Below are 24,935 nucleotides of genomic sequence, written 5' to 3' on the forward strand. Positions count from 1 at the left end.
ATTGGTCAAAAACGCAAACGCATAAAAAACGCACATCAAAATTGGTCAAAAACGCAAACGCATAAAAAACGCACATCAAAATTGGTCAAAAACGCAAACGCATAAAAAACGCATATCAAAATTGGTCAAAAATGCAAACGCATAAAAAATGCACATTAAAATTAGTCAAAAGCGCGAACGCATAAAACTCAAACGCACAAAAATCAAAATTGGTAAAAAAACGTTTTGCAGTAGAAAAGGACCCTGTGCAGCTGCAGTTCCTGTCTCATCCACTGAACTGATTTGGTTCAGTATGATGAGTCGGATCACTCAACTCACAGGAAAGAACCGGCTCAAATGAACCAATCACTCATGAACCGGACATCACTACTGGAGAGACTAGTCTGTGACTGATCAGTCCAAAGCTAGTAATGAAAGGATTGCTTGTCAGCCAGGTAGATCTGTAGTTAACGTTTCTTCCATTATAGCACTTGGACAATCTGCTTTGTTCAAAAGCCTTTGCAATCTGTTTGTGATGTTCACAATTGTTCCAGTCATTGCTGAACTAATTAGCCTTAAAGCGGATCTATACTCAGAACTTCCACTCTGCTCTAAAAGATATGCAACAGAATAATATCCTTAAAGAGAACCCGAGGTGTGTTTAAAGAATGTTATCTGCATACAGAGGCTGGATCTGCCTATACAGCCCAGTCTCTGTTGCTATCCCAAACCTCACTAAGGTCCCCCTGCACTCTGCAATCCCTCATAAATCACAGCCGTGCTGTGAGGCTGTGTTTACATCTGTAGTTTCAGTCTCAGCTGCTCCCCCGCCTCCTGCATAGCTCCGGTCTCTGCCCCCATCCCTTCCCTCCAATCAGCAGGGAGGGAAGGGATGCAGGCGGGGACTGGAGTTCTGCAGGAGGCGGGGAGAGCAGCAGACTGACACTATAGAGATAAACACAGCCAGCTCTGACAAGCTGTTTGTCAGCAGCGTGGCTGTGATTTATGAGGGATTGCAGAGTGCAGGGGAACCTTAGGGGGGTTTGGGATAGCAACAGAGGCTGGGCTGTATAGGCAGATCCAGCCTCTGTATGCAGATAATATTCTTCAAACCCACCTCGGGTTCTCTTTAAGGCTGCTTACACACTAAGACGTGCGCCTGTAACGCTCCCTCAACGCACAGCAATGTAACACAAGTGGGCTGTTCACACAGCCCACGTTGCGTTACATGTAACGCTGCACGTTCTGCCGAAAGTGCAGCATACCATAGCGTTACAGCGGCTTCAGCCGCGTTAGACTGTTTGCACATGCTCAGTGGGGGGTGAGAGGAGGCGGGGAGATGCTGCTACAGTAGCCGCGCACATGGCTACTTAATATTCACTGCACTGGCGGCCGCTGAGTGGCTGGCGGGACCACGTGATGCGGAGTGTCTCGCTCCGCATCACGTGGTCCCGCCGGCCAATCAGCACCACTCTGGGAGACCTTATACGGATAGAGCCGCCTAACGCGGCTCACTCTACCGTCCTCTCCCGCATCACCATGCGTTACATTAGGTGCACGTTATGCGACCTTAACGTAGCACCTAATGCAACGTCTTGGTGTGCAAGTAGCCTTAAAGTGGACCTGAACTCTTGCACAGGACAGAAGGAAAACTTAGAGAAATGCACCCTGTATGTATTTAGAGAGTTTAGCTTGTCTAATTTCCCCTCATGTGTGTCTAATTGCAAGTTGTAATTTGATCTCTCTGCTGTGCCCCCTGACTGCCACGGAAGATAAGCTCATTTGAAAGCACAGGATGCTAGCAATATGTCTGCTTCTATAAAAGCAGGAAGTAGAAACAGTGCAGATTCTATTGTAGGATTTGTATCAGATGTAACAAAGATGTAACAAAGAAATGTTTTTAAGGCTACTTGCACACCAAGACGTTGCGTTAGGTGCTACGTTAAGGTTGCATAATGTGCACCTAACGCAAGGCCTGGTGCTCTTCGATGTGGACGTCAGAGTGAGCCACGTTGTGCAGCTCACTCTGGCGTCCGTGATGCCGTGATGAGTACTCTTGGACGCATGCGGCATCACGTGGTCCCGCCGCACAGAGCGGCCGCACAAGGAAATAAACACTGCAAGTCACAACGTGCAGTGAATATTAATTAGCCATGTGCCTGGCCGCTCTCCGCTCCTCCCCAACATGACTGAGCATGTGCAAACAGTCTAACGCGGCTTAAGCCGCTGTAACGCTATAGTATGCTGCACTTTCGGAAGAACATGCAGCATTACATGTAACGCAACGTGGGCAGTGTGAACAGCCCACTTGTGTTACATTGCTGTGCGTTGGGGGAGCATTACAGGCTGCATTAACGTGCGCCTGTAACGTGTGTAAGCAGCCTTAAAGGAAAGGTTCAGGGAGGGTGGAGGAAAAATAAAAATCAATTTCCACTTACCTGGGGCTTCCTCCAGCCCGTGGCAGGCAGGAGGTGCCCTCGCCACCGCTCCGCAGGCTCCCGGTGGTCTCCGGTGGCCGACCCGACCTGGCCAGGCCGGCTGCCAGGTCGGGCTCTTCTGCGCTCCAAGTCCTGGTACTTCTGCGTCCCACGCCGGCGCTCTGACGTCATCGGACGTCCGCCGGGCTGTACTGCGCATGCGCAGTAGTTCTGCGCATGCGCAGTACAGCCCGGCGGACGTCCGATGACGTCAGAGCGCCGGCGTGGGACGCAGAAGTACCAGGACTTGGAGCGCAGAAGATCCCGACCTGGCAGCCGGCCTGGCCAGGTCGGGTCGGCCACCGGAGACCACCGGGAGCCTGCGGAGCGGCGGCGAGGGCACCTCCTGCCTGCCACGGGCTGGAGGAAGCCCCAGGTAAGTGGAAATTGATTTTTATTTTTCCTCCACCCTCCCTGAACCTTTCCTTTAAGGTTATTATGCTGCTGTGTATCTTTCACCTCTTGCCGACCGCTCCACCCCAATTGGCATGAATGCGGTGGCAGCCCCAGGAATGCTCAACGCCAATTGGTGTGAAGTCCTGGGGACAGAGTTTACAGGGGATCATGTGCGCCGGTGCGCGCGCATCCCCGATTGCCGCTAGGAGACTATTAGATGCCAAAACCGTCATCTATTTACTGTACATAGTACAGTGCTGTGATCTGCGGCAGTGCTGTATTGGGGACAGCCGTGTCACTCGGCTGTGTCCTGGAGAGGTTGAAGAGCGATCGGCTCTTATAGGCTGATGTCTATGACAGATGATCGTGTTGATTGGCTGCTGGAAGGAGGGAGTGGGGACAGTAAAAAAAAAAAAAAAAAGAAAAAAAAAATTGTAAAATGTATTAAAAAAAACCCAAAAAACTATAAAATCACAAAAAAACAAATGCTTGCAGCAGCGATCAGAGCCCACCAACAGGAAGGTCTGTGTACTGAGTTGTACGGCCCTGTGACATGCAAGAAAGGCAGAAGTACATAGACCGCACTTCTGCTGTTCACATCATGTGCGCTGTGCAGCAGTGCGATGCACTATCGCACTGCTGCATGCATTTTCGAGGAATTGCACTGCTGACCCATTCCCTGTAGTGAATGGGATCAGCAGTGCGGCGCAGATGGGGTGTGATCATATGCGTTGCGTTCCGATCACATGGCCATCTGTGCTAAATGATGTGAAGAGATAGGAAGTTCTGAGTTCAGGTCCACTTCAAAGAAAAACATTTGTTTGTTACACCTGATACAAATCCTGCAGTGTGTCTACTTCCTGCTTTCATGGAAACAGTCATATTGTTAACAGCCTGTGTATAACCATTTGCTGCTCTGCAGTGGCAGTCAGCTGACAGAGCTGAGGGATGAAATTACAACTTGTGTAGTCACAGATGAGGGGGAATTAGACAGGCTAAACTCTCTAAATATATACAGGGTGCATTTCTCAATGTTTTCCTTCTGTTTTGTGCAAGAGTTCAGGGCCCATATGCAATTCATCTCCTAGGACAGTGGTTCCCAACCTTTTCCAGGTCGTGACACATCACGACAAACATTCAGATATCCGGGACACGTCACATCATGCCAAACATTCAGATATACATGACACGTCCCGTATGATAGAAAAGAGGGGCTCAGTAACAATCTGATGATGCTGCAAGCACAATGAGGGGCTCAGTAACAATGTGCTGATGCTGCAGGCACAATGAGGGGCTCAGTTACAATGTGCTGATGCTGTAGGCACAATGAGGGGCTCCGTAACAATCTGCTGATGCTGCAGGCACAATGAGGGGCTCAGTAACAATCTGCGGATGCTGCAGGCACAATGAGGGGCTCAGTAACAATCTGCGGATGCTGCAGGCACAATGAGGGGCTCAGTAACAATCTGCTGATGCTGCAGGTACAATGAGGGGCTCAGTAACAATGTGCTGATGCTGCAGGCACAATAAGGGGCTCAGTGAAAATATGCTGATGCTGCAGGCACAATGAGGGGCTTAGTGACAATCTGCTGGTGCTGCAGGCACAATGAGGGGCTCAGTAACAATCTGCTGATACTGCAGGCACAATGAGGGGTTCAGTAACAATGTGCTGATGCTGCAGGCACAATGAGGGGCTCAGTAACAATCTGCTGATGCTGCAGGTACAATGAGGGGCTCAGTAACAATGTGCTGATGCTGCAGGCACAATAAGGGGCTCAGTGACAATATGCTGATGCTGCAGGCACAATGATGGGCTTAGTGACAATCTGCTGGTGCTGCAGGCACTATGAGGGACTCAGTGACAATCTGCTGGTGCTGCAGGTACAATGAGGGGCTCAGTAACAATGTGCTGATGCTGCAGGCACAATGAGGGGCTCAGTAACAATCTGCTGATGCTGCAGGTACAATGAGGGGCTCAGTAACAATGTGCTGATGCTGCAGGCACAATAAGGGGCTCAGTGACAATATGCTGATGCTGCAGGCACAATGAGGGGCTTAGTGACAATCTGCTGGTGCTGCAGGCACTATGAGGGGCTCAGTGACAATCTGCTGGTGCTGCAGGTACAATGAGGGGCTCAGTGACAATCTGCTGGTGCTGCAGGCACAATGAGGGGTTCAGTAACAATGTGCTGATGCTGCAGGCACAATGAGGGGCTTAGTGACAATCTGCTGGTGCTGCAGGCACAATGAGGGGCTTAGTGACAATCTGCTGGTGCTGCAGGCACAATGAGGGGCTCAGTGACAATCTGCTGATGCTGCAGGCACAATGTGTGGCTCAGTGACAATCTACTGATGCTGCAGGCACAGTGAGGGGCTCAGTAACAATCTGCTGATGCTGCAGGCACAATGAGGGGCTCAGTGACAATCTACTGATGCTGCAGGCACAATGAGGGGCTCAGAAAAAATCTGCTGATGCTGCAGGCACAACGAGGGGCTCAGTAACAATCTGCTGATGCTGCAGGTACAATGAGGGGCTCAGTAACAATCTGCTGATGCTGCAGGCACAATGAGGGGCTCAGAAACAATCTGCTGATGCTGCAGTGCCCCAGTATAGCTAGTATAGTGCCCCAGTATAGCCAGAATAGTGCCCCAGTATAGCCAGAATAGTGCCCCAGTATAGCCAGAATAGTGCCCCAGTATAGCCAGAATAGTGCCCCAGTATAGCCAGAATAGTGCCCCAGGATAGCCAGTATAGTGCCCCAGGATAGCCAGTATAGTGCCCCAGGATAGCCAGTATAGTGCCCCAGGATAGCTAGTATAGTGCCCCAGTATAGCTAGTATAGTGCCCCAGTATAGCCAGTATAGTGCCCCAGGATAGCTAGTATAGTGCCCCAGGATAGCAAGTATAGTGCCCCAGGATAGCTAGTATAGTGCCCCAGGATAGCCAGTATAGTGCCCCAGGATAGCTAGTATAGCGCCCCAGTATAGCCAGTATATTACCCCAGGATAGCTAGTATAGTGCCCCAGGATAGCTAGTATAGTGCCCCAGGATAGCTAGTATAGTGCCCCAGTATAGTGCCCCAGGATAGCTAGTATAGTGCCCCAGTATAGCCAGTACAGTGCCCCAGGATAGCTAGTATAGTGCCCCAGTATAGTGCCCCAGTATAGCCAGTACAGTGCCCCAGGATAGCTAGTATAGTGCCCCAGTATAGCGCCCCAGGAAGGGAAGAGGACAGTCCTGCGGCCCAACTGGGAGCGTCCCGCGGACCACAGGCAGGTTGGGGATCCCCGCCCTAACTCACCCCTCCATAGCCACCACTCCGCCCCTTCTTCTCCTCCCTGAGCCACTCCGTCCTCGATGTGCTGCCTCCGCCCTCTGCCTATAGTTAGTGCAGATCTACAAGAAAATGGCCGCCGCATGTCTGCAAATGTGAACGGTGGCGGCCATTTTCTTGTAGCCCTGAGAAGGGTGATCTGCGGGGGAGACGAGCAGGGGGAGCAGAGAGCGGCGACACATAGCTGGTGCTGCTGCGACACACCGCGGCACACCGGTTGGGAACCTCTGTCCTAGGAGATCATTTTCATCTTCTCTACAAACTACATTTTCAGCATTTTACAAATGAAAAAGTACCCAAAAGCTGGCGAAAAAGTACTATCAAATTTATTTGTAGTAATTTCTTGCTTGCCGGTGACTTAACCTCCTTAGCGGTAACCCCGTGCTGGACACGGGGTAAGCCGCCGGAGGGTGCCGCTCAGGCCCTGCTGGGCCGATTTACATAATTTTTTTTTTTGCTGGACTGCGCCAGCACACTGATCGCCGCCGGCCCGCGCCCGATCGCCGCTATCTGTTGCGGCGCGCGGGCCCCCCCCCCCCCAGACCCGCCGGAGGGTGCCGCTCAGGCCCTGCTGGGCCGATTTACATAATATTTTTTTGCTGGAGCTGCGCCAGCACACTGATCGCCGCCGGCCCGCGCCCGATCGCCGCTATCTGTTGCGGCGCGCGGCCCCCCCCCCCAGACCCCGTGCGCTGCCTGGCCAATCAGTGCCAGGCAGCGCCGAGGGGTGGACCGGGACTCCCAATGACGTCCCGACGTCGGTGACGTCATCCCGCCCCGTCGCCATGGCGACGGGCGAAGCCCTCCAGGAAATCCCGTTCTTTGAACGGGATTTCCTGATCTGAGATCGCTGAAGGCGATCGAAGCGGGCGGGGGGATGCCGCTGAGCAGCGGCTATCATGTACTACATGATTAAAAAAAAAAAAAAAACTGCTGTGCTGCCCCCTGGCAGAATTTTTCATACCGCCAGGGGGGTTAAACATTTTGTGGCAAGTTGTAAAAATATCACTTAGGAGAAAACTCAGGAGAAAAAGTGAATTGCATATGGCCCAGGTCCCTAAAGTGGTATGTATATGGAGGTTGCCATATTTATTTATTTTTAAGCAAGACCAATTGCCTGGCAATCCTGCTGATCTCTTCGGCTTCAGTAGTGTCTGAATCACACCAGAAATAAGCATGCAGCTAATAATAATATTAATGATCTGACAAAAATGTAAGTAATACACTGCATGCTTGTTCAGGGTCTACGGCTTAAAGAGGAACTCCAGCCTAAACAAACCTACTGTCATTAAGTTACATTAGTTATGTTAATTAATATAGATAGGTAATATAATCTCTTACCCACACTGTTTTAAAAGAACAGGCAAATGTTTGATTTCATGAGTTCAGCCATCTTTTTGGTTGAAAGGAGGTGACAGGGAGCATGAGACACAGTTCCAACTGTCCTGTGTCCTGAGCACCTCTCCCAGTTGCTAGGCAACGTGAACAACAACATAGGAAATCCCATCATGCTCTGCACAGCATCAGGGGAAAAAGCCCGGGCTTTTTTTTCTTTGATGGGTGGAGATTAGCTAAAAATGCAACTAAAAATGATGCAACGTCTTGGTGTGTAAGTAGCCTAAAGTATTAGAAGCAAAGGATCAGCCAAGTAGCCAGGTAACTGGTATTGCTTAAAAGGAAATAAATATGGCAGCCTCCATATCCCTCTCAGGCCCAGTGCACACCAAAACCGCTAGCAGATCCGCAATATGCTAGCGGTTTTGGGAGCTGATTTCAGAGAGATTCTAGGTATGTTTAGAGAGGTTTTCTAAACATACCTAGCGGTTTTGCGTGCGTTTTTGTGTAGCAGATTACACATATTGTTACAGTAAAAGCTGTTACTGAACAGCTACTGTTACCAAAATGCCTGGCAAACCGCTCTGAACTAGCGTTTTTCAGAGCGGTTTGCGTTTTTCCTATACTTTACATTGAGGACGAAACGCTTCCGAAAACCGCAAACGCGCAGCAGGAGGCGCGTTTGCGGCTTGGCAAAAACCGCAAACCGCTGGTGTGCACCATCCCATTGCAATACATTAGACAAGTGTTTTTAGAGGCGGATGCGGCCGGCGGATCGCTCCAAAAACCGCTCGGTGTGCACTGGGCCTCACTTCAGTTGTCCTTGGGATTCCTGATCCCCCAAACAGTCAAACACAATAACAACAAAATGTGTTTTTGCCAATGCAGGCCCACAAGCGGCTTTCAGCTCAGCTATTTATTAGCAGAGCAGACCCTATCGTGCTCAGCTATCTCTGCCGGAGCCTTAGCCATCATCCTGCAAGTCCGAAGGAGGATGTCAGCATTACAGGATCGTCTCTCCTCTTCCACCACTGAGTGGCACTGAATGGCTGGTCTCTTCTTGTGTCAATATTTGCTCACAAATCACGCTTATTTCTTGCTGCAATTGTATAGTATCGTGACACAATTTATGTCTTGCTGCATCAGCTCAATCTCCACGGCTACTTGGCTCCTCCCCCTCACTAGCCTTCAACTGCCAAAACTCAACTGTTACTTCCCCCCTGCACATGCCCAGCTTCTCTCTCCTCTTTCCTGCTCATGGGCTCCCCCTGGCGGCACCTACAGTCTCCCTTTACAGCAGCACTTTTTACAAAAAGTAAATGCATCTTTAGGAAACAGTAAATTCGGGCGCCTGAGGCAAGTGGACAAAAAGGGCGCCGCCATTCACTCCCATAATAAATATCGTTTAATGGGCACCCAACAGGAAAAAAGGGCGCTGGAGAAAAATAACGTTTTACAAGCGGCGCCCGGAGACTTTTACTGTTTTATAACTGCTTCTCATGATTACACATTATTTAATGATTTATAATTTTTTAAACATTATTTTTAAACGAAAAACAGTACAATCTTTTTTAAAACATTATTTTTAAATGAAAAACAGCACAATATTTTTTTCAAACGTTATTAATGCTTATCACGGGGGGGTCTTAGGTTTAGGCACCACCAGGGGGGTCTTAGGTTTAGGCACCACCAGGGGGGTCTTAGGTTTAGGCACCACCAGGGGGGTCTTAGGTTTAGGCACCACCAGGGTGGATCTTAGGTTTAGGCACCACCAGGGGGGTCTCAGGGTTAGGCACCACCAGGGAGGTCTTAGGGTTAGGCACCACCAGGGGGGTCTTAGGTTTAGGCACCACCAGGGGTGTCTTAGGTTTAGGCACCAGGGGGGTCTTAGGGTTAGGCACCACCAGGGGGGTCTTAGGTTTAGGCACCACGAGGGGGTCTTAGGTTTCGGCACCACCAGGGGGGTCTTAGGGTTAGGCACCACCAGGGGGTCTTAGGGTTAGGCACCAGGGGGGTCTTAGGGTTAGGCACCACCAGGGGGGTCTTAGGTTTAGGCACCACCAGGGGGGTCTTAGGGTTAGGCACCACCAGGGGGGTCTTAGGGTTAGGCACCAGGGGGGTCTTAGGGTTAGGCACCATCAGGGGGGTTTTAGGTTTAGGCACCACCAGGGGGGTCTTAGGGTTAGGCACCACCAGGGGGGTCTTAGGTTTAGGCACCACCAGGGGGGTCTTAGGTTTAGGCACCACCAGGGGGGTCTTAGGGTTAGGCACCACCAGGGGGTCTTAGGGTTAGGCACCACCAGGGTGGTCTTAGGTTTAGGCACCACCAGGGGGTCTAGGGGTTAGCGGTAGGTACAGGGAGGGTTCTGTATGAGAGTAGGGTTAGGTATAGCTTTAGTAAAATTTTTATTAATCTTTTATACAACGTTATTATATATTTTACTTTTTAAACAGGGAAGATTAACGTTTTTACAATTGCCGATTTCATACACATTATATAATGATTTATAACTTTATAAAACATTATTTTTAAACGAAATATAGCACAATTTTTTTTTTAAACGTTATTCATGCTTATCGTTTAAAACCCTGCGCCCTTTTTTCCCGACACCCTTTTTTAACGTACGCGCATCTTTAACCCTTGGTGTGTGTGTCTGTTGCAATGACACACACACAGGGTTACAGTACTATACTGAAAATCGATCCCATTCTTGATTGGGAATAGTATTGAAATACGATAACAGAGGCGCCAAGCAGAATAAAATTAGTTAAAATTGTTAAAAAGGGGGAAGTGGGTGGACTCACCTCCCTTCTGAAAAAAATGGCCGGACAATGGACAGGTTACTTACAGTCTAAAGTAACATGTGCTATAGCACTTTTGGAGTTACTAATAAATGTTACTTTAGACTGTAAGTAACCTGTCCATTGTCCGGCCTTTTTTTTCAGAAGGGAGGTGAGTCCACCCACTTCCCCCTTTTTAACAATTTTAACAAATTTTATTCTGCTTGGCGCCTCTGTTATCGTATTTCAATATTATCTAGTCCACCCTTGGTGGAGGGGTGTATCCCCATTTTCTCCTATCTACAGAGAGCGACTTTTTAACCTGAGCGGGGTCAGGTTACAATTCTCCCCGCCGGCCTTTCCAGTGGTTGCCTTTGTGGCGACCCACCCTTGTGAGTATAATCATCTCATTTATTCACAACAGATCTATCCATATTAACATACTGCACCATATTGGGCTCTCGGTTTCTCCCCCATTTTCAAGCTTGATTGGGAACAGATCAGACATGCCGGAAATTATTAATTTGACCCCTCAATCTGACAGAAACTAGCATTGTGTGCACTTGGTATTATGAAGCTTGAGGCACCAGCTTCATTTAGGGACACTGAGCTCCAATTAATTAAGGGGCTGGGGTGGCTGCATTATGCACCATGACTGAGGGGACTCTGGCTGCACCCAACACTGCACTGAGCAGAGGAGGAGACACTCACTGCTATGCCACTGTGCTCCCCTGTATGCAGAGTAGCAGCTCAGCAGTCTCCGCTCATCCAGCTATATGTCTGTCCTTTGAGGCAGCTGTCTACGACTACGACCACCTCATGCCGATTGGCGTCAGGTCCTGTAGGCGGAGATTATCATGGATTGCGCTCGCCGATGCACGTGCATTCTCACTGAGTTAAGGAGCACCGGTCCGTAAACAGCCTGCAAGCCGCGATCGGAGCTGGCAAGCTGTTAGCGGCTGGCAGGCTATTAGGTGATAAAACCGCTGTGTTTTTTTTTCATTTGTACATCGCTGCGGTCTAGTGCAGCGCTGTACTGGGGACATCCCTGTCACTTGGCTGTCCCCTTGAGTGGCTCACAACATGATCCCTCTCATAGGCTGATGCCTATGAGAGGTGATCCAGTTATTGGATCTCGGGGGGTGGGAGGGGAGAAGGATAATTAAAAAAAAAAAAAGTAATTTTTATAAAATAAAAAAAAAAACTGCGACAGCTATCAGATCCCACCAACAGAAAGCTATGTTGGTGGGCAGAAAAGGAGGCAAGATTCATTTGGCTGCTAAGTTGTATGGCCGTGCTATAAACTGTTAAAGCTGCAGTGTGCTGTAAAAATAGCCTTAGGTCCTCAAGAGGTTAAAAAACTGTGGTGGTTAAAGTACCCCTTAAGTGGAGTAAAAAAGTAATACAAGTATTAGATGAAGCCCATAGTGAGCTTGATTACCTTTGAAGATGTGTCTGACCTCTGCTCATTGTCCTCGGGGTCCCTCATGTTCCCGGAAGTTTCAAGCAGTGTAGAGATATTCTGAAGGGTGCAGGCGTGAGTTTTAAGCTCACGTGCACAGTGAAAGAAAATGCATGTGAACGAGTGCTTGCTTTCTCTGTTTGCATGGTTTGGAACTTGCACCTGCGCAGTTTAAATTCACGCACTGTCGCTAAAGGCAGCTGCCTGGTCCTTTATTCAATGAAATCCTTTAGTCAATTAAGAAAGACGACCAGGGATCGGAGGGGGGAGGGGCGGACCGTGGCCCCAGAGGACAACGAGTAAACAGTTATTTTGTAGTAGAGTAGTGGACCAATGAAAATCCTCCCTAGGAAGGGACGATTCACAATGGTCTAATGCAAACCAAGGGAAGCCTGAGATCCTTCTGGTTGGCTTCTAGATTGATAAGCCGGTGCTCATATAACAAAAACTGATTCCCCGCCGCATGAAATCACAAAGCCCATATGATTCCCATAGACAAGTTAGCAGGTGTCAGCAGTCTATGGTGGACAACGCGCAGAGCAAGGGATGCGAAAAATTGTCCATTGGTAAAAATGCTGGTGTTTTCTGCGGACACAAATGTGGTCTCTCTCACAGCAGTTCTGTGTTACCTCAGACACTGTGTTACCTCTGACATTAAAAAATGTCATTTTCAAAACTATGATCAAACTTGGGAAGGTATAAGCATAGCTACATGAGTCAGTAGCTTACAAAACACCCAAGTTTTGAATGGATCAATTTGAAAAGGGCGCCTGGAAAAAAGGGCTCCTGGTGTAGCCCATATATACCAAATTCGGCTACAAAAAGGGCGCCTGGTGTAGCCCATATGTCAACTTTGGCCACAAAGGGCACATGGTGTAGCCCTTATATGCCAACTTCGGCTACAAAGGGCACCTGGTGTAGCCCATATGCCAACTTCGGCTACAAAGGGCGCCTCATGTAGCCCATATATGCCAAATTCAGCTACAAAGGGCACCTGGTGTAGCCGAAAAAGCTAGTTTTAGTTTATAAAAAGGATGCTGTTATAAGCAAAATTTGTTGAGCTATAAAAGGGATCTAGATATAGCTAAGAAAAGTGATTATTATGACCTATCTGCTCCCTACTCTCACACAGAACCCTGATGGTGCCTAACCCTAACCCCCTAGGTGGTGCTTAACCCTAAGACCCCTCCCCCAGGTGGTGCCTAACCCTAAGACTCTCTAGGTGGTGCCTAACCCTAAGACTCCCCAGGTGGTGCCTAACCCTAAGACCCCCCTCAGGTGGTGCCTAATCCTAAGACCCCCGAGGTGATGCCTAACCCTAAACTCCACCCCCCCAGATGGTGCCTAACCCTAAGACTCTCTAGGTGGTGCCTAACCCTAAGACTCCCCAGGTGGTGCCTAACCCTAAGACCCCCCTCAGGTGGTGCCTAATCCTAAGACCCCCAAGGTGATGCCTAACCCTAAACCCCCCCTCAGGTGGTGCCTAACCCTTAGACCCCACCAGGTGGTGCCTAGCCCTAAGACCCCCCAGGTGGTGCCTAGCCCTAAGACCCCCAGGTGGTGCCTAACCCTAAAACAACCCCCCCCCCCCCACTTGTGATGCCTAATCGTAACCTCCCCTGCACCCTCGAATCAAAAATCTCGGCTATAAAAGGGTGCCCTTTTGTAGCAGAATCAGAAACATTGTAGCCAAACACCTTGTAGCCAAATAAAAATATGGGCTACAAAGGGGTGCCCTTTTGTAGCCAAAAACCTTGTAGCTGAATAAAAAATATGGGCTACAAAGGGGTGCCCTACTGTAGCCGAAAACCTTGTAGCCCCAAAAAAAAAATATGGGCTACAAAAGGGCGCCCGCTTGTAGCCTATATCAAAACTCAGGCGCCCTTTTCACTACCTTGTATCCCATATTTGCAGAAATAACATTGACGTCTATGGAGGCGCCCTTTTCATACAGTCAGCTCAGGAGCCTTTATCAACGTATCCCGTTTTGAATAGCTCTAGTTGACTTGTCAGCTTCTCATAATGGTGAAATTTGTGGCCTTTTTCTGCTGGTCAGATTCTTCTGGGGTATGCAAACATAGTATGGTGCTAAAATACTTTGTGGAAAAAAATGGCCGGTATAAAGCAACATTAACACTTTGGAGTTAATGGCCTGAAAGATGCCCAATTAGCCGTCAACTGAGAGACACAGTCATAGGCGATATTGTTGGCACCCTAGAAACTGTTCCAGAAAATCAAGTATTTCTCACAGAAAATTATTGCAGTAACACGTTTTGCTATACACATGTTTATTCCCTTTATGTGTATTGGAACAAAACAAAAAATTATTGTTGGTTTTTTTTTTCACAAAAAAGTGCAAACTGTACTTTTTCCCCCCCTCTTTAGAATGCATAGAGAATAAAATAATTACTACAGAAAATATCCCCCCCCCCCCCAAAAAAAAGTCCAATTTGTCCTGAAAAAAAACAAGATCTAGATAATTTAGGTGTGATAAAGTTATTGGGAAATGAATGGGAGGAGCTCTGAATTGTGAAAATTCTTCTCATCCATAAGGTAAAAACAAACTGTGGGCTGAAGTGGTTAAGGGGTCAGAGCCAGCTATTTAAATGGTTAATTTATGGACCATTTGTTTTGATCTCTTTATATGTGTGGATTACATGGGTTGTTACCAATATCTGGTTTACATTTCATGCCAATGCCACCATTAGAAATATATGTATACTAAGGAAAATGTTGGCATGTTCATTGCTTATTTTTGCTGCTGTTTATCATGAATACTTGTCACAATTAAACGCTAGGTAGACAGTGAGGTCCTCTCTGTACTCCATGTAGCGTTCCACATAACTTTAATACTTCCTCCTTCCAGCATTGAAGGAGGAAGTATTGGTGTGATGAAACGTGTCGTGGAGTGCAGCGCTAGAGGTGGTGACAAGGGTAAGTTAACCTCATCTGCCGTGGCCCACAAGTGTAAAGCCTCCATTTCATTCAGAATTCTGATTCTAAATTGTGGAGCTCATTCCTAGTTTTCAACTCATATAGTTTTAAAAAAATCTTCCTATTATATGGTCACAATAAGTAATTTTTTTTGCAGTAGGCATGGCCATCCCTTTCACTGGAAAACACTAGTGTTTCTTGCCGTCCTTTCTTACTTGAACTAAGACAGACAATGAGACCTTACATCATGCTGCACATTACATGTAGAGCAAAGCCATGGTAACTATTGCATTGCTTCCTTGTTATTGGACAAGCTCTGTTACAGGGCACACCAGTGGAGGTGACTTCCTCAGCCTCGGAAAAAGAGAGGGGGTGGAGCCATAAATTTTATTTTATGGTAAAACATATTTTTTAAATATAATTATTGGTGAAAGATTTTTACAGTAACTGTGCTGTCATGGTAAATAATGTAAATTATCTGAGTTTAGATCCACTTTAAATGTACAGGTAATCCTCTCTCCAACCAATGAACAGTCTAGCTAATCGATGCCAATACCACAAGTAATTGTATTGAGTTCACTGGATGAAGGTGTGTGCTGTCTTTAAAATGTCTAGATAAGAATTATAAACACCATTGCCTGTTGATGGTAATTGGCATCAGAGATCTTCCAAGATGAGTCAGGCAGGCTTGTCTTGCAACCCAAGTAGGCTCATCCTCTGACTCCGCTTCGGTCAGCACACACACTCATGAAGGAGAGCACCTTCCAGACAGGTGAGCTTGCACACTCTGCAGGGTTTGTGCTGCCTGAGTATCACAGTTCTTAAACATTTGCATTTTTTCCAAATCCAGTAGAACATGCTGTGTATGGAAAACTGCAATGCAACCTTGGTTCAACACCTGCTTAAATGCACAATACAGTCCTTAACTTCTCTGCAGTTGTTATACCCAGTATGGGTGGAAGGAGGCAATGGGCCTGATCACAGTGGTAAGTCAGGAGCTAAAGTATAGTAACCGGTGCATTGCCCACTGATAAAAGCTTTGGTTTTGCCAAAAACTGTTGCAGCAAAACACATGCTTATTTACTATACTTACAACAACCTATGTTACAGTCCAACGTGATCGACGTTAGAATTGCAAAGCTAACTTTTAATGTTTACTCAATCCAGGCAACATTTGTAGAATGAGTTATATTTTGTACTTACTGATGTCCAAATGTAGAAAGCCTAAGTAAATCAGGTGTAATATGACAGATTGTGGTGGTGTTGTGGACCTTCAACTACATAAATCTTATTAAGGATTTTTTATTTTTTATTTTTACAGCTGATTTATGACAGTTTTGCTCAATACTTGGTGGCTGAAAAGGGATACAGTAAAGATTTACTGAGAGTTTCACCTGAGGAATGGGATTTCTGGTAAGCTGAATACATTTTTAGTGTACTGTGTTATTTAGCATTTAGTGCCTAAAACAAAATACACCCAATGCAACTGATAAACTAAAGCTACTATGTCTGGAAGAAAACATCAGTGAGCCTGTTAGCGGTTTGACGGCATACATGTAAAAAACTGATCGGAAAAAAAGGTAGCTGATAAACATGATTTAGTTTATAAACAGGCACCTATTTGTAGCCAATGATTGTGATTCCATTTACAAAAGGCACTAGATGTAGCCGCTAATAGTATATAACCCTAGTCCTAACTTTAACCCCCGCATAGTGGCGCCTAACCTTAACCCCCCATGGTTGTGCCTATAAAAAATATTAAAAATAAATGCTCATTTTGAATTTGAAGCCAACAGCATATTTCAAAATAGTCGGAATTGGGGCATGTTTATGGCTGTAAAATGTAAGTACCTAGGCTTAGATACATAAAAGAACATTTTTAAAGGAAACCTAAACTGAGAGGGATATGGATGTTTTCTTTTAAACAGTACCAGTTGCCTAGCAGTCCTGCTGATCTCTTTGGCTGTAGTGGCTGAATCACACACCTGAAACAAGCATGCAGCTAATCCAGTCTGACTTCAGTCAGAGCACCTGATCTGCATGCTTGTTCAGGGGCTGTGGCTAAAAGCATTAGAGACACAGGATTAACAGGAGACTCAGGCAACTGGTATTATTTTAAAAGGAAAAATCCATATCCTTCTCAGTTTAGGTTTCCTTTAAAGCATTCCCACTCCTCCTCTGCCTAAGTGACTTAGCAGCCATTACCACTGTGGATCTATTCAGCAGAGAAGGAGAGAGAGCAGCATGAAAAGACCAGAAAGAGAACTTTTCCTGGCCGGCAATAGTTATATTTGCCAATTACCAGAGTAGTACAAATTTGTACTGCCCTATGGAAGGAAAGTAAAGGCTTTTTACACACAGGGAATGCTTTTAAATGTTCTTTCATGTACCTAAAAGTGGGTACTTAATTTTCATTTTAATCCATCTTTAACAACACACTTTAAAGAGACTCTAAAGTGAGTGAGATAGCATTTGATTAGTGTAAAGCACCTTACATAGTGCTAAAACGCCGCTATCCCGTGGCAAAACAAGGGCTTTTTACCCCCCCCCCCCCCAAATCCCCCCTACATCTCCCCTACAAAATCCACAACTTTCTTGGTCATGGATTTTGCTACTCATGGAGGCAGAGCTATGAACTGCAGCTCTGCCTCCATGCGCGTCAGTCTGCCGGCGGATCTCCGCCTCTCCCCCGCCCCTCTCTGTGAAGGAAGAGTGAGAGGGGCGGAGAGAGGCGGCGATCAGCTGGGAATGACGTGCTGAGAGGCAGAGCTACAGCCATTAGCTCTGCCTCAAGCAGGAAGCGCTCCCCAGACCTAGAAGAGGGGATTTGGGGGGTAAAGACCCCTCGTTTTGCCGTGGGATAGCGGTGTTTTAGCACTATGTAATGTGCTTTACACTAATCAAATGCTATCTCGCTCACTTCAGAGTCTCTTTAAATGTTTAAGAACAAAGGATAATGATTGCTGTTTTATTGAAAATGAAATGTTGCTTCATTCTTGCCTGATACAGTATTTGAGATTTTTCAATCCAAAGGATGCGTTCAGAAAGTAATTTTCAATAGTGTTCCTTGGCCCATTTAGTGGTTTCCACTAGTTTTATTGCTTGAATTCGGGTCATTGCTATAGTTGACCTGAAAAACACCTGATTTCACTGCACAAATCTGTCAAAATTTCATTGAAATCAATGGTGTCAGCATTTGAGGTTAATAACAAAGCTCTGAAAAAGAAATTTATGGTGACTTTGCAATTAACCGTGAATGTTGGTTCCATTGATCTTCGCTTATTCCATTAAATGCCTGACAAATCAAACACAGCTATTCGACCAACACTAGTTTCCACTATAGAATCGCGTCTGCTTTTAGATGATGTTCTGCCCACAGATCATACAATTCCAATATTGGCTTCTGAGCTTGTCCCTTGTTTATTCAAGGCAATGCATAGCCATAGCGATTTCTCATTCTTTTTTTTCCTAAGCTAAGTACTAAATGTTAATTTTTTTTATTTTAATATGCAAAATAAAACTTAAATGAAATGTGATATTTGTTTAGAGCTCTACCTACTGGTTTTTGAAAAGCATGTTTTTAAGTACCAGAAATGTACTGTTATGATTCTATAGAGAACAATGTAATCTACTTATTAGGAAGCAAGCTTGGAGACTTTGGCATTCTAAAGTTAGTGAACAGTGAAGTAATACTGAAGTATTTGAAACTCTTTAATATTTCATGTTTTTAAAAGAATAAATTATTATTTACAGTGGTGAATACCATAATTATATAAAACTGATATAAAATAAAACTCTATACTTTCTCACCCTTTTGTGTCTTGGAAATCATTATACATTTTATTCATCATGTTATTTTTATCACTGTCATTACCAATTCTGTATTTTGTATTGTTTTTGTTACTACTTTATGTATCTTGCATATTGGTGTACACCATTGTCTGTATTGTACCCCATGTTCGTTTTTTACTTTGTACAGCGCCACGGAATATGTCACGCTATAAATCAATAATAATAATATATTTCCAATAAATAAGAGAAATAGTTTAGTCTTCTTGCCATCTAACAGGCAACATGTTTGACATTGATCACAGGGTCAGGAGCCAATGAAATCGGCTTCCGACCAGCTCACATAGCTTTGCCGTAATAGCGACGACAGAGTAAGGGGTCTGTGGCGATGGGTGAGCGGCGTGACTGTTGAGAGCACAGATCTTTGTGGCAATTTGTCGGTAAGCTGTCGGTAAGCCATTTTGTAGTACCAACAGTCTCTGGTCCTTAAGAGGGGGAAGTGGTTAAAGTATGATGTTCATATGATGTAGATTTTTATTTACTAGGTCTTTTTGTTCTTTGGAATCCAAATCTTTTGTTTATTCATTTTTTAACTCAGTATCTCCTGGCAACCACTTAGTATTGCCATTGCTTTGTCTGGTGCATTCTACTGAAGGGTGAGCCTTGAGATATATACAGTACATACACACATATACATCACACAATTTATAGTGGCAGGGTATCTGTATCGTGTGAAATCTGCTGATGGAAAATGTTGGTGTAGCTTTAATATTCTTTTTAGACAGTGAAGATAGGTGGCCTGGAATGACAAGGAAACAGGAAAATATACTAAATGGCACAGTTTTGCTGACTTGAAAATTATTTTATTTGGTGCTGCAGCCAAAGAGCTGAATGATTGAAGGAATGTCCTGCTAACATTCAGTAATACATTTTCTTCTGCTGATTGTTTTAGTGCCAAAGGCCTGGTGCTGGATTTGGAAGAAGGAAACTTTCTTAAACTCGCTGCAGATGGAACAATTCTCAGGTATCCTCAAAGGAAATACGATGTTTCTTCTTTTAGACTATTTTTGCTTCGTCTATTTCTGTAACTTCAGTGCCCCAGTTTAGAGACATTATCATGCACAATGTATTTTGCTGATTTCATTGATATTTTATGGTGGAAATCTAAGGGAATATATTAAACTGAAATAAGCCAAAATATTCTAACATTCCATGTGTTGCTTTAAAAATGCAGATAAAGGAGAACGGGTTAAAAGGGGGAAATGGGGCTTATTATTTTTGCAGTTGAGCTAGGCCTGCCACAACTTCAATAAAAAGTTATATTATAGTAAGACATATATTTTATACAGTGCTATGTAATAGATGTGAACACTTTTGAATTTTTCCAATTTTTCTGTATAAAAACAATCAGCCTTTCATGTTTATTTTACAACTAGAAAATGGGAAACCAGATAAACACAAAGTCAAAACATTCAGTATTTTTTATTTATATATTGATGGTGAAGATCGAAAGAGGTTTATCAACAAAACCTTAATGAAATTTACGTGTGCAGAGAGTGCACATTAAGTTTAGCGGGCTGTACACAATCTATGTAGCATGTTACACAAACTGTGTAACTTGCACTACACATATGATGCTGGGACTGCACCATGAGAATTTTTGGCAGATAGATGGTTCGATAGATAATTTCCAACAGGTCCGATCTGATTTTCGATCGTTTTTGTGATCGATTTCTCATAGAAGTAAAAATCATTCGGGCAGTAATCTGAAAAATCTCATTGTGTATTCCCAGCATAACACCTACGTTAATTGTATAGTAGACAATGGTCTTAATTCACTAAGCTTATCTCCTGTCTTTAATAACTCTCTGAGCTGTTTCTAGTGTTATCACCACGGTGATAAGGCATGTAGTAAACTTAACTCTTCTGTCTTTAAAGGGAACCTGAACTGAATACAATTATTTAACACAAACACATGATGTAGCTGCAAATGAATATTACATACTTGCCGCACCATCAGTTCCTCTCAGAAGCTCACCATTTTCTTATTACAGTGATCCCTTCCAGTTCTGACAAGATTTTGTCAGAATTGAAATATACCAGTTGCTGTCAGTTACATATCAGCTGCTGTCAGTTACAAGGTAATGTCCATGTTTCCCTATGGCTCAAGTGGGTGATATAACCGTTTAACAGTGTGCTGACAAGGAAGCTGTTATGGGGTAATGGCCATTTTTCAAAATGGAGGACACAGAATTCCATCGATCACAGTAGACAAACAGGACACAGAAGAGGAGAAAGAGATTGATGAGCAGACTACATGGGAGGTAAGTATGACCAGTGTATATTTATTTTGACTTCTTTTTTTTTTCATTTCAGGTTCTCTTTAAGTTAAGGTGAGATCTCTAAAGTTAACATTTCAATCCTTAAAATAACTACTGAATTCTAAAGTTAAAGACAGGTTGTTAATTTCGATCTATTTCGATGGATTTGATCTATCTGACAGGATGGAAAATCTAGGTTGATCTGCTGCTGGTAGCAGATCCGTGGCCCATAGAGTTGCATTGGATCTAATGGTCTGGTCCAATAATGCATTTAGATAGATTTCATTCTGAAATCTATTGGAAATCTGTTCCTAGTGTGTGGCATACATTAGATAGATTCCTGTCAGATTCGACTTGACAGGCATCTGACAGAAATCTATCTGATGGTCGAATCTGCTGCAAATCTATTCGTGTATGGCCACCTTAAGTTTTCTCTTGCCCTATTATCTCCAGCATGATCTTAGTGAATTGAGGGCATTGTAGGCACTGCATGTTTAACGCGAGTTGTGTAATGCATTGCGTTGATTGCGTAAAACCTCAGAAAGAATTTGCGATAATTCAGGTTGGAGTGAGCTTGAGATGTCTCCCAGTGCATCACTGCTGAATATATGCAAATTAACCATTGTACCCTTAGAAGCTAAACACCTACACCTCCAGAACCGCTGGAATGCAATGATGTGTCAGCTTGTTAATTTGTACAGAGCCATAATAATCCAACATGCATACAGACTGTTTCGGATTGTTTGATCCTCATCAGTGCATGGCATGGATTAATTTGGCTCTATGCAGTAGGGCTTGTGTTCAGCTTCCAAGGGTACAGGGGTTAATTTGCATATATTCAGCAGTGTTGCTCTGGGAGACATCTCAAGCTCACTCCAACCTGAATTATCGCAAATTCTTTCTGTTTTAAGAAAGCAAACTTTTGTTTTTCTTAACATCTTAGTAAGGGGACTTTTAGGACCATTGTAGTCCCTTACACACTCCAATGAGTTCTGCGTCACCATGAGCTTGCTGTGCTCATATAAAGTACCCATTAAAGATACAATATTTTCCTCAGATGTCATCATTTGATCAGGTGTTTTTTATGGAATTGTACAGAAAACAAGGCAGCATGTGTAGAAAATGGACCTGAAACGATTCTATTGCTAATTGGAATACAGAATTTTGTTGATGGAATGTTGGATTTCATGATCGTATCTGAAGGTAGAACGTTCCCTATTCAACCCATTTATCGGAACCGCCGATAATTTCCTTCCAATTACTTACGTTCCCTTAAATCTGATGAAATCATCGCATCTTAGGAAAATATTGTTCCGTTAATGTGATCCTTAAAAGAGGAAATTAAAGCCAGCTGTTACAATCAAAAAATTGTGAGAAGGTGTGAATGAAAAGCCTTCTGTCTCCTCCTACCTAAAGCTATTAGAATTAGCAGTGTGCAATAGTAGAATATTGGTAATCTGACCTATATTCTACTAGCGGTTATTTCTGGCAGTCAAATTTTCCCGGCGCCTTTTTGCATGTATGGTTTAACCACTTGCCGACCGCCCACAGCCGATGGGCGGCGGCAAAGTGGATGCTGAAAGGACCGCAATATGCCCAAGGGCGTTGCGTCCTTTCGGCATGCCGGGGGAGCGATCGCGTCATTGATGACGCGCGCTTCCCCCGGCGACTGACTCCGCCCACTAGCAACGACAACCCGCCGGCCGTTCGGAACCGCCGGCGGGTTGTTAACCCTTGCGATCGCCGCTACAAAGTGTATAATACACTTTGTAATGTTTACAAAGTGTATTATACAGGCTGCCTCCTGCCCTGGTGGTCCCAGTGTCCGAGGGACCACCAGGGCAGGCTGCACCCACCCTAGTCTGCACCCAAACACACTGATCTGCCCTCCCGCCCCCTGATCGCCCACAGCACCCCTCAGACCCCCTGCCCACCCCCCAGACCACTGTTTGCACCCAATCACCCCCCTAATAACCCATCAATCACTCCCTGTCACTATCTGTCAACGCTATTTTTTTTTAAATTCCCTAAACTGCCCCCTTGGGACTCCTGCTCACCCCCCACCCCTCAGATTCTCCCCAGACCCCCCCCCCCCTGTGTACTGTATGCATCTATCCCCCCTGATCACCTGCCAATCACCTGTCAATCACCTTTCAATCACCCCCTGTCACTGCCACCCATCAATCAGCCCCTAACCTGCCCCTTGCGGGCAATCTGATCACCCACCCACACCAATAGATCGCCCGCAGATCCGACATCAGATCACCTCCCAAGTGCAGTGTTTACATCTGTTCTCTACTCTAAACACCCACTAATTACCCATCAATCACCCCCTATCACCACCTGTCACTGTTACCTATCAGATCAGACCCTAATCTGCCCCTTGTGGGCACCCAATCACCCGCCCACACGCTCAGATTGCCCTCAGACCCCCCCTTATCAATTCGCCAGTGCATTAATTACATCTGTTCTTCCCTGTAATAACCCACTGATCACCTGTCAATCACCTATCACCCCCTGTCACCCCCTGTCACTGCCACCCATCAATCAGCCCCTAACCTGCCCCTTGCGGGCAATCTGATCACCCACCCACACCATTAGATCGCCCACAAACCCGCAGTCAGATCACCTCCCAAGTGTATTGTTTACATCTGTTCTCTTCTGTAAACACGCACTAATTACCCATCAATCACCCATCAATCACCCCCTGTCACTTTTACCTATCAGATCAGACCCTAATCTGCCCCTTGCGGGCACCCAATCACCCTCCCACACGCTCAGATTGCCCTCAGACCCCCCCCCCCCTTATCAATTCGCCAGTGCATTAATCACATCTGTTCTTCCCTGTAATAACCCACTGATCACCTGTCAATCACCTGCCAATAACCTATCACCCAGCAATCACCCCCTGTCACCCCCTGTCACTGCCACCCATCAATCAGCCCCTAACCTGCCCCTTGCGGGCAATCTGATCACCCACCCACACCATTAGATCGCCCGCAAACCCACCGTCAGATCACCTCCCAAGTGTATTGTTTACATCTGTTCTCTCCTCTAAACACCCACTAATTACCCATCAATCACCCCCTGTCACCACCTGTCACTTCTACCCATCAGATTAGACCCCTATCTGCCCCTAGACACCCTCAGACCGCAGCCCTGATCACCTCGCCAGTGCATTGCTTGCATCTATTCCCCCCACTAATCACACCTTGAGACACCCATCAATCACCTCCTGTCACCACCTGTCACCCCCTAGCACACCTACCCATCAGATCAGGCCCTAATTTGCCCCGTGTGGGCTCCTGATCACTCGGCCAAACCTTCAGATCCCCCTCAGACCCCCTTCCGATCACCTCCCCAGTGCATTGATTGCATCTATTTTCCCCTCTAAGCACCCCCTGAGACACCCATCACTCACCTCCTGTCATCCCCCTAGCACTCCTATCCATCAGATCAGGCCCAATACAACCTGTCATCTAAAAGGCCACCCTGATTATGACCGGTTCCACAAAATTCGCCCCCTCATAGACCACCTGTCATCAAAATTTGCAGATGCTTATACCCCTGAACAGTCATTTTGAGACATTTGGTTTCCAGACTACTCACGGTTTTGGGCCTGTAAAATGCCAGGGCAGTATAGGAACCCCACAAGTGACCCCTTTTTAGAAAAAATAAACCCCAAGGTATTCTGTTAGGTGTATGACGAGTTCATCGAAGATTTTATTTTTTTGTCACAAGTTAGCGGAAATTGATTTTTATTGTTTTTTCACAAAGTGTCATTTTTCACTAACTTGTGACAAAAAATAAAATCTTCTATGAACTCACCATACACCTAACGGAATACCTTGGGGTGTCTTCTTTCTAAAATGGGGTAACTTGTGGGGTTCCTATACTGCCCTGGCATTTTAGGGGCCCTAAACCGTGAGGAGTAGTCTAGAAAACAAATGCCTCAAAATGACCTGTGAATAGGACGTTGGGCCTCTTAGCGCACCTAGGCTGCAAAAAAGTGTCACACATGTGGTATCGCCGTACTCAGGAGAAGTAGTATAATGTGTTTTGGGGTGTATTTTTACACATACCCATTCTGGGTGGGAGAAATCTCTCTGTAAATGGACAATTGTGT

General features: G+C 45.6%; 1 protein-coding gene across 3 annotated transcripts in view; it reads left to right on the forward strand.

Annotated features, from left to right (window-relative positions):
* The window catches only part of NT5DC1 (5'-nucleotidase domain containing 1), a 375,186-nt gene that overhangs the window by 1,971 nt on the left and 348,280 nt on the right, over window positions 1-24,935 (forward strand). For all 3 annotated transcript variants that reach the window (XM_068231330.1, XM_068231331.1, XM_068231332.1), the window contains exons 2-3: window positions 16,021-16,112; window positions 19,441-19,512. In XM_068231330.1, coding sequence (XP_068087431.1) covers window positions 16,021-16,112; window positions 19,441-19,512 — 164 coding nt within the window. The remainder of the gene's footprint in view (window positions 1-16,020; window positions 16,113-19,440; window positions 19,513-24,935) is intronic.

This window comes from Hyperolius riggenbachi, chromosome 4 (genome assembly GCF_040937935.1).
Source record: "Hyperolius riggenbachi isolate aHypRig1 chromosome 4, aHypRig1.pri, whole genome shotgun sequence".
Taxonomy (NCBI): domain Eukaryota; kingdom Metazoa; phylum Chordata; class Amphibia; order Anura; family Hyperoliidae; genus Hyperolius; species Hyperolius riggenbachi.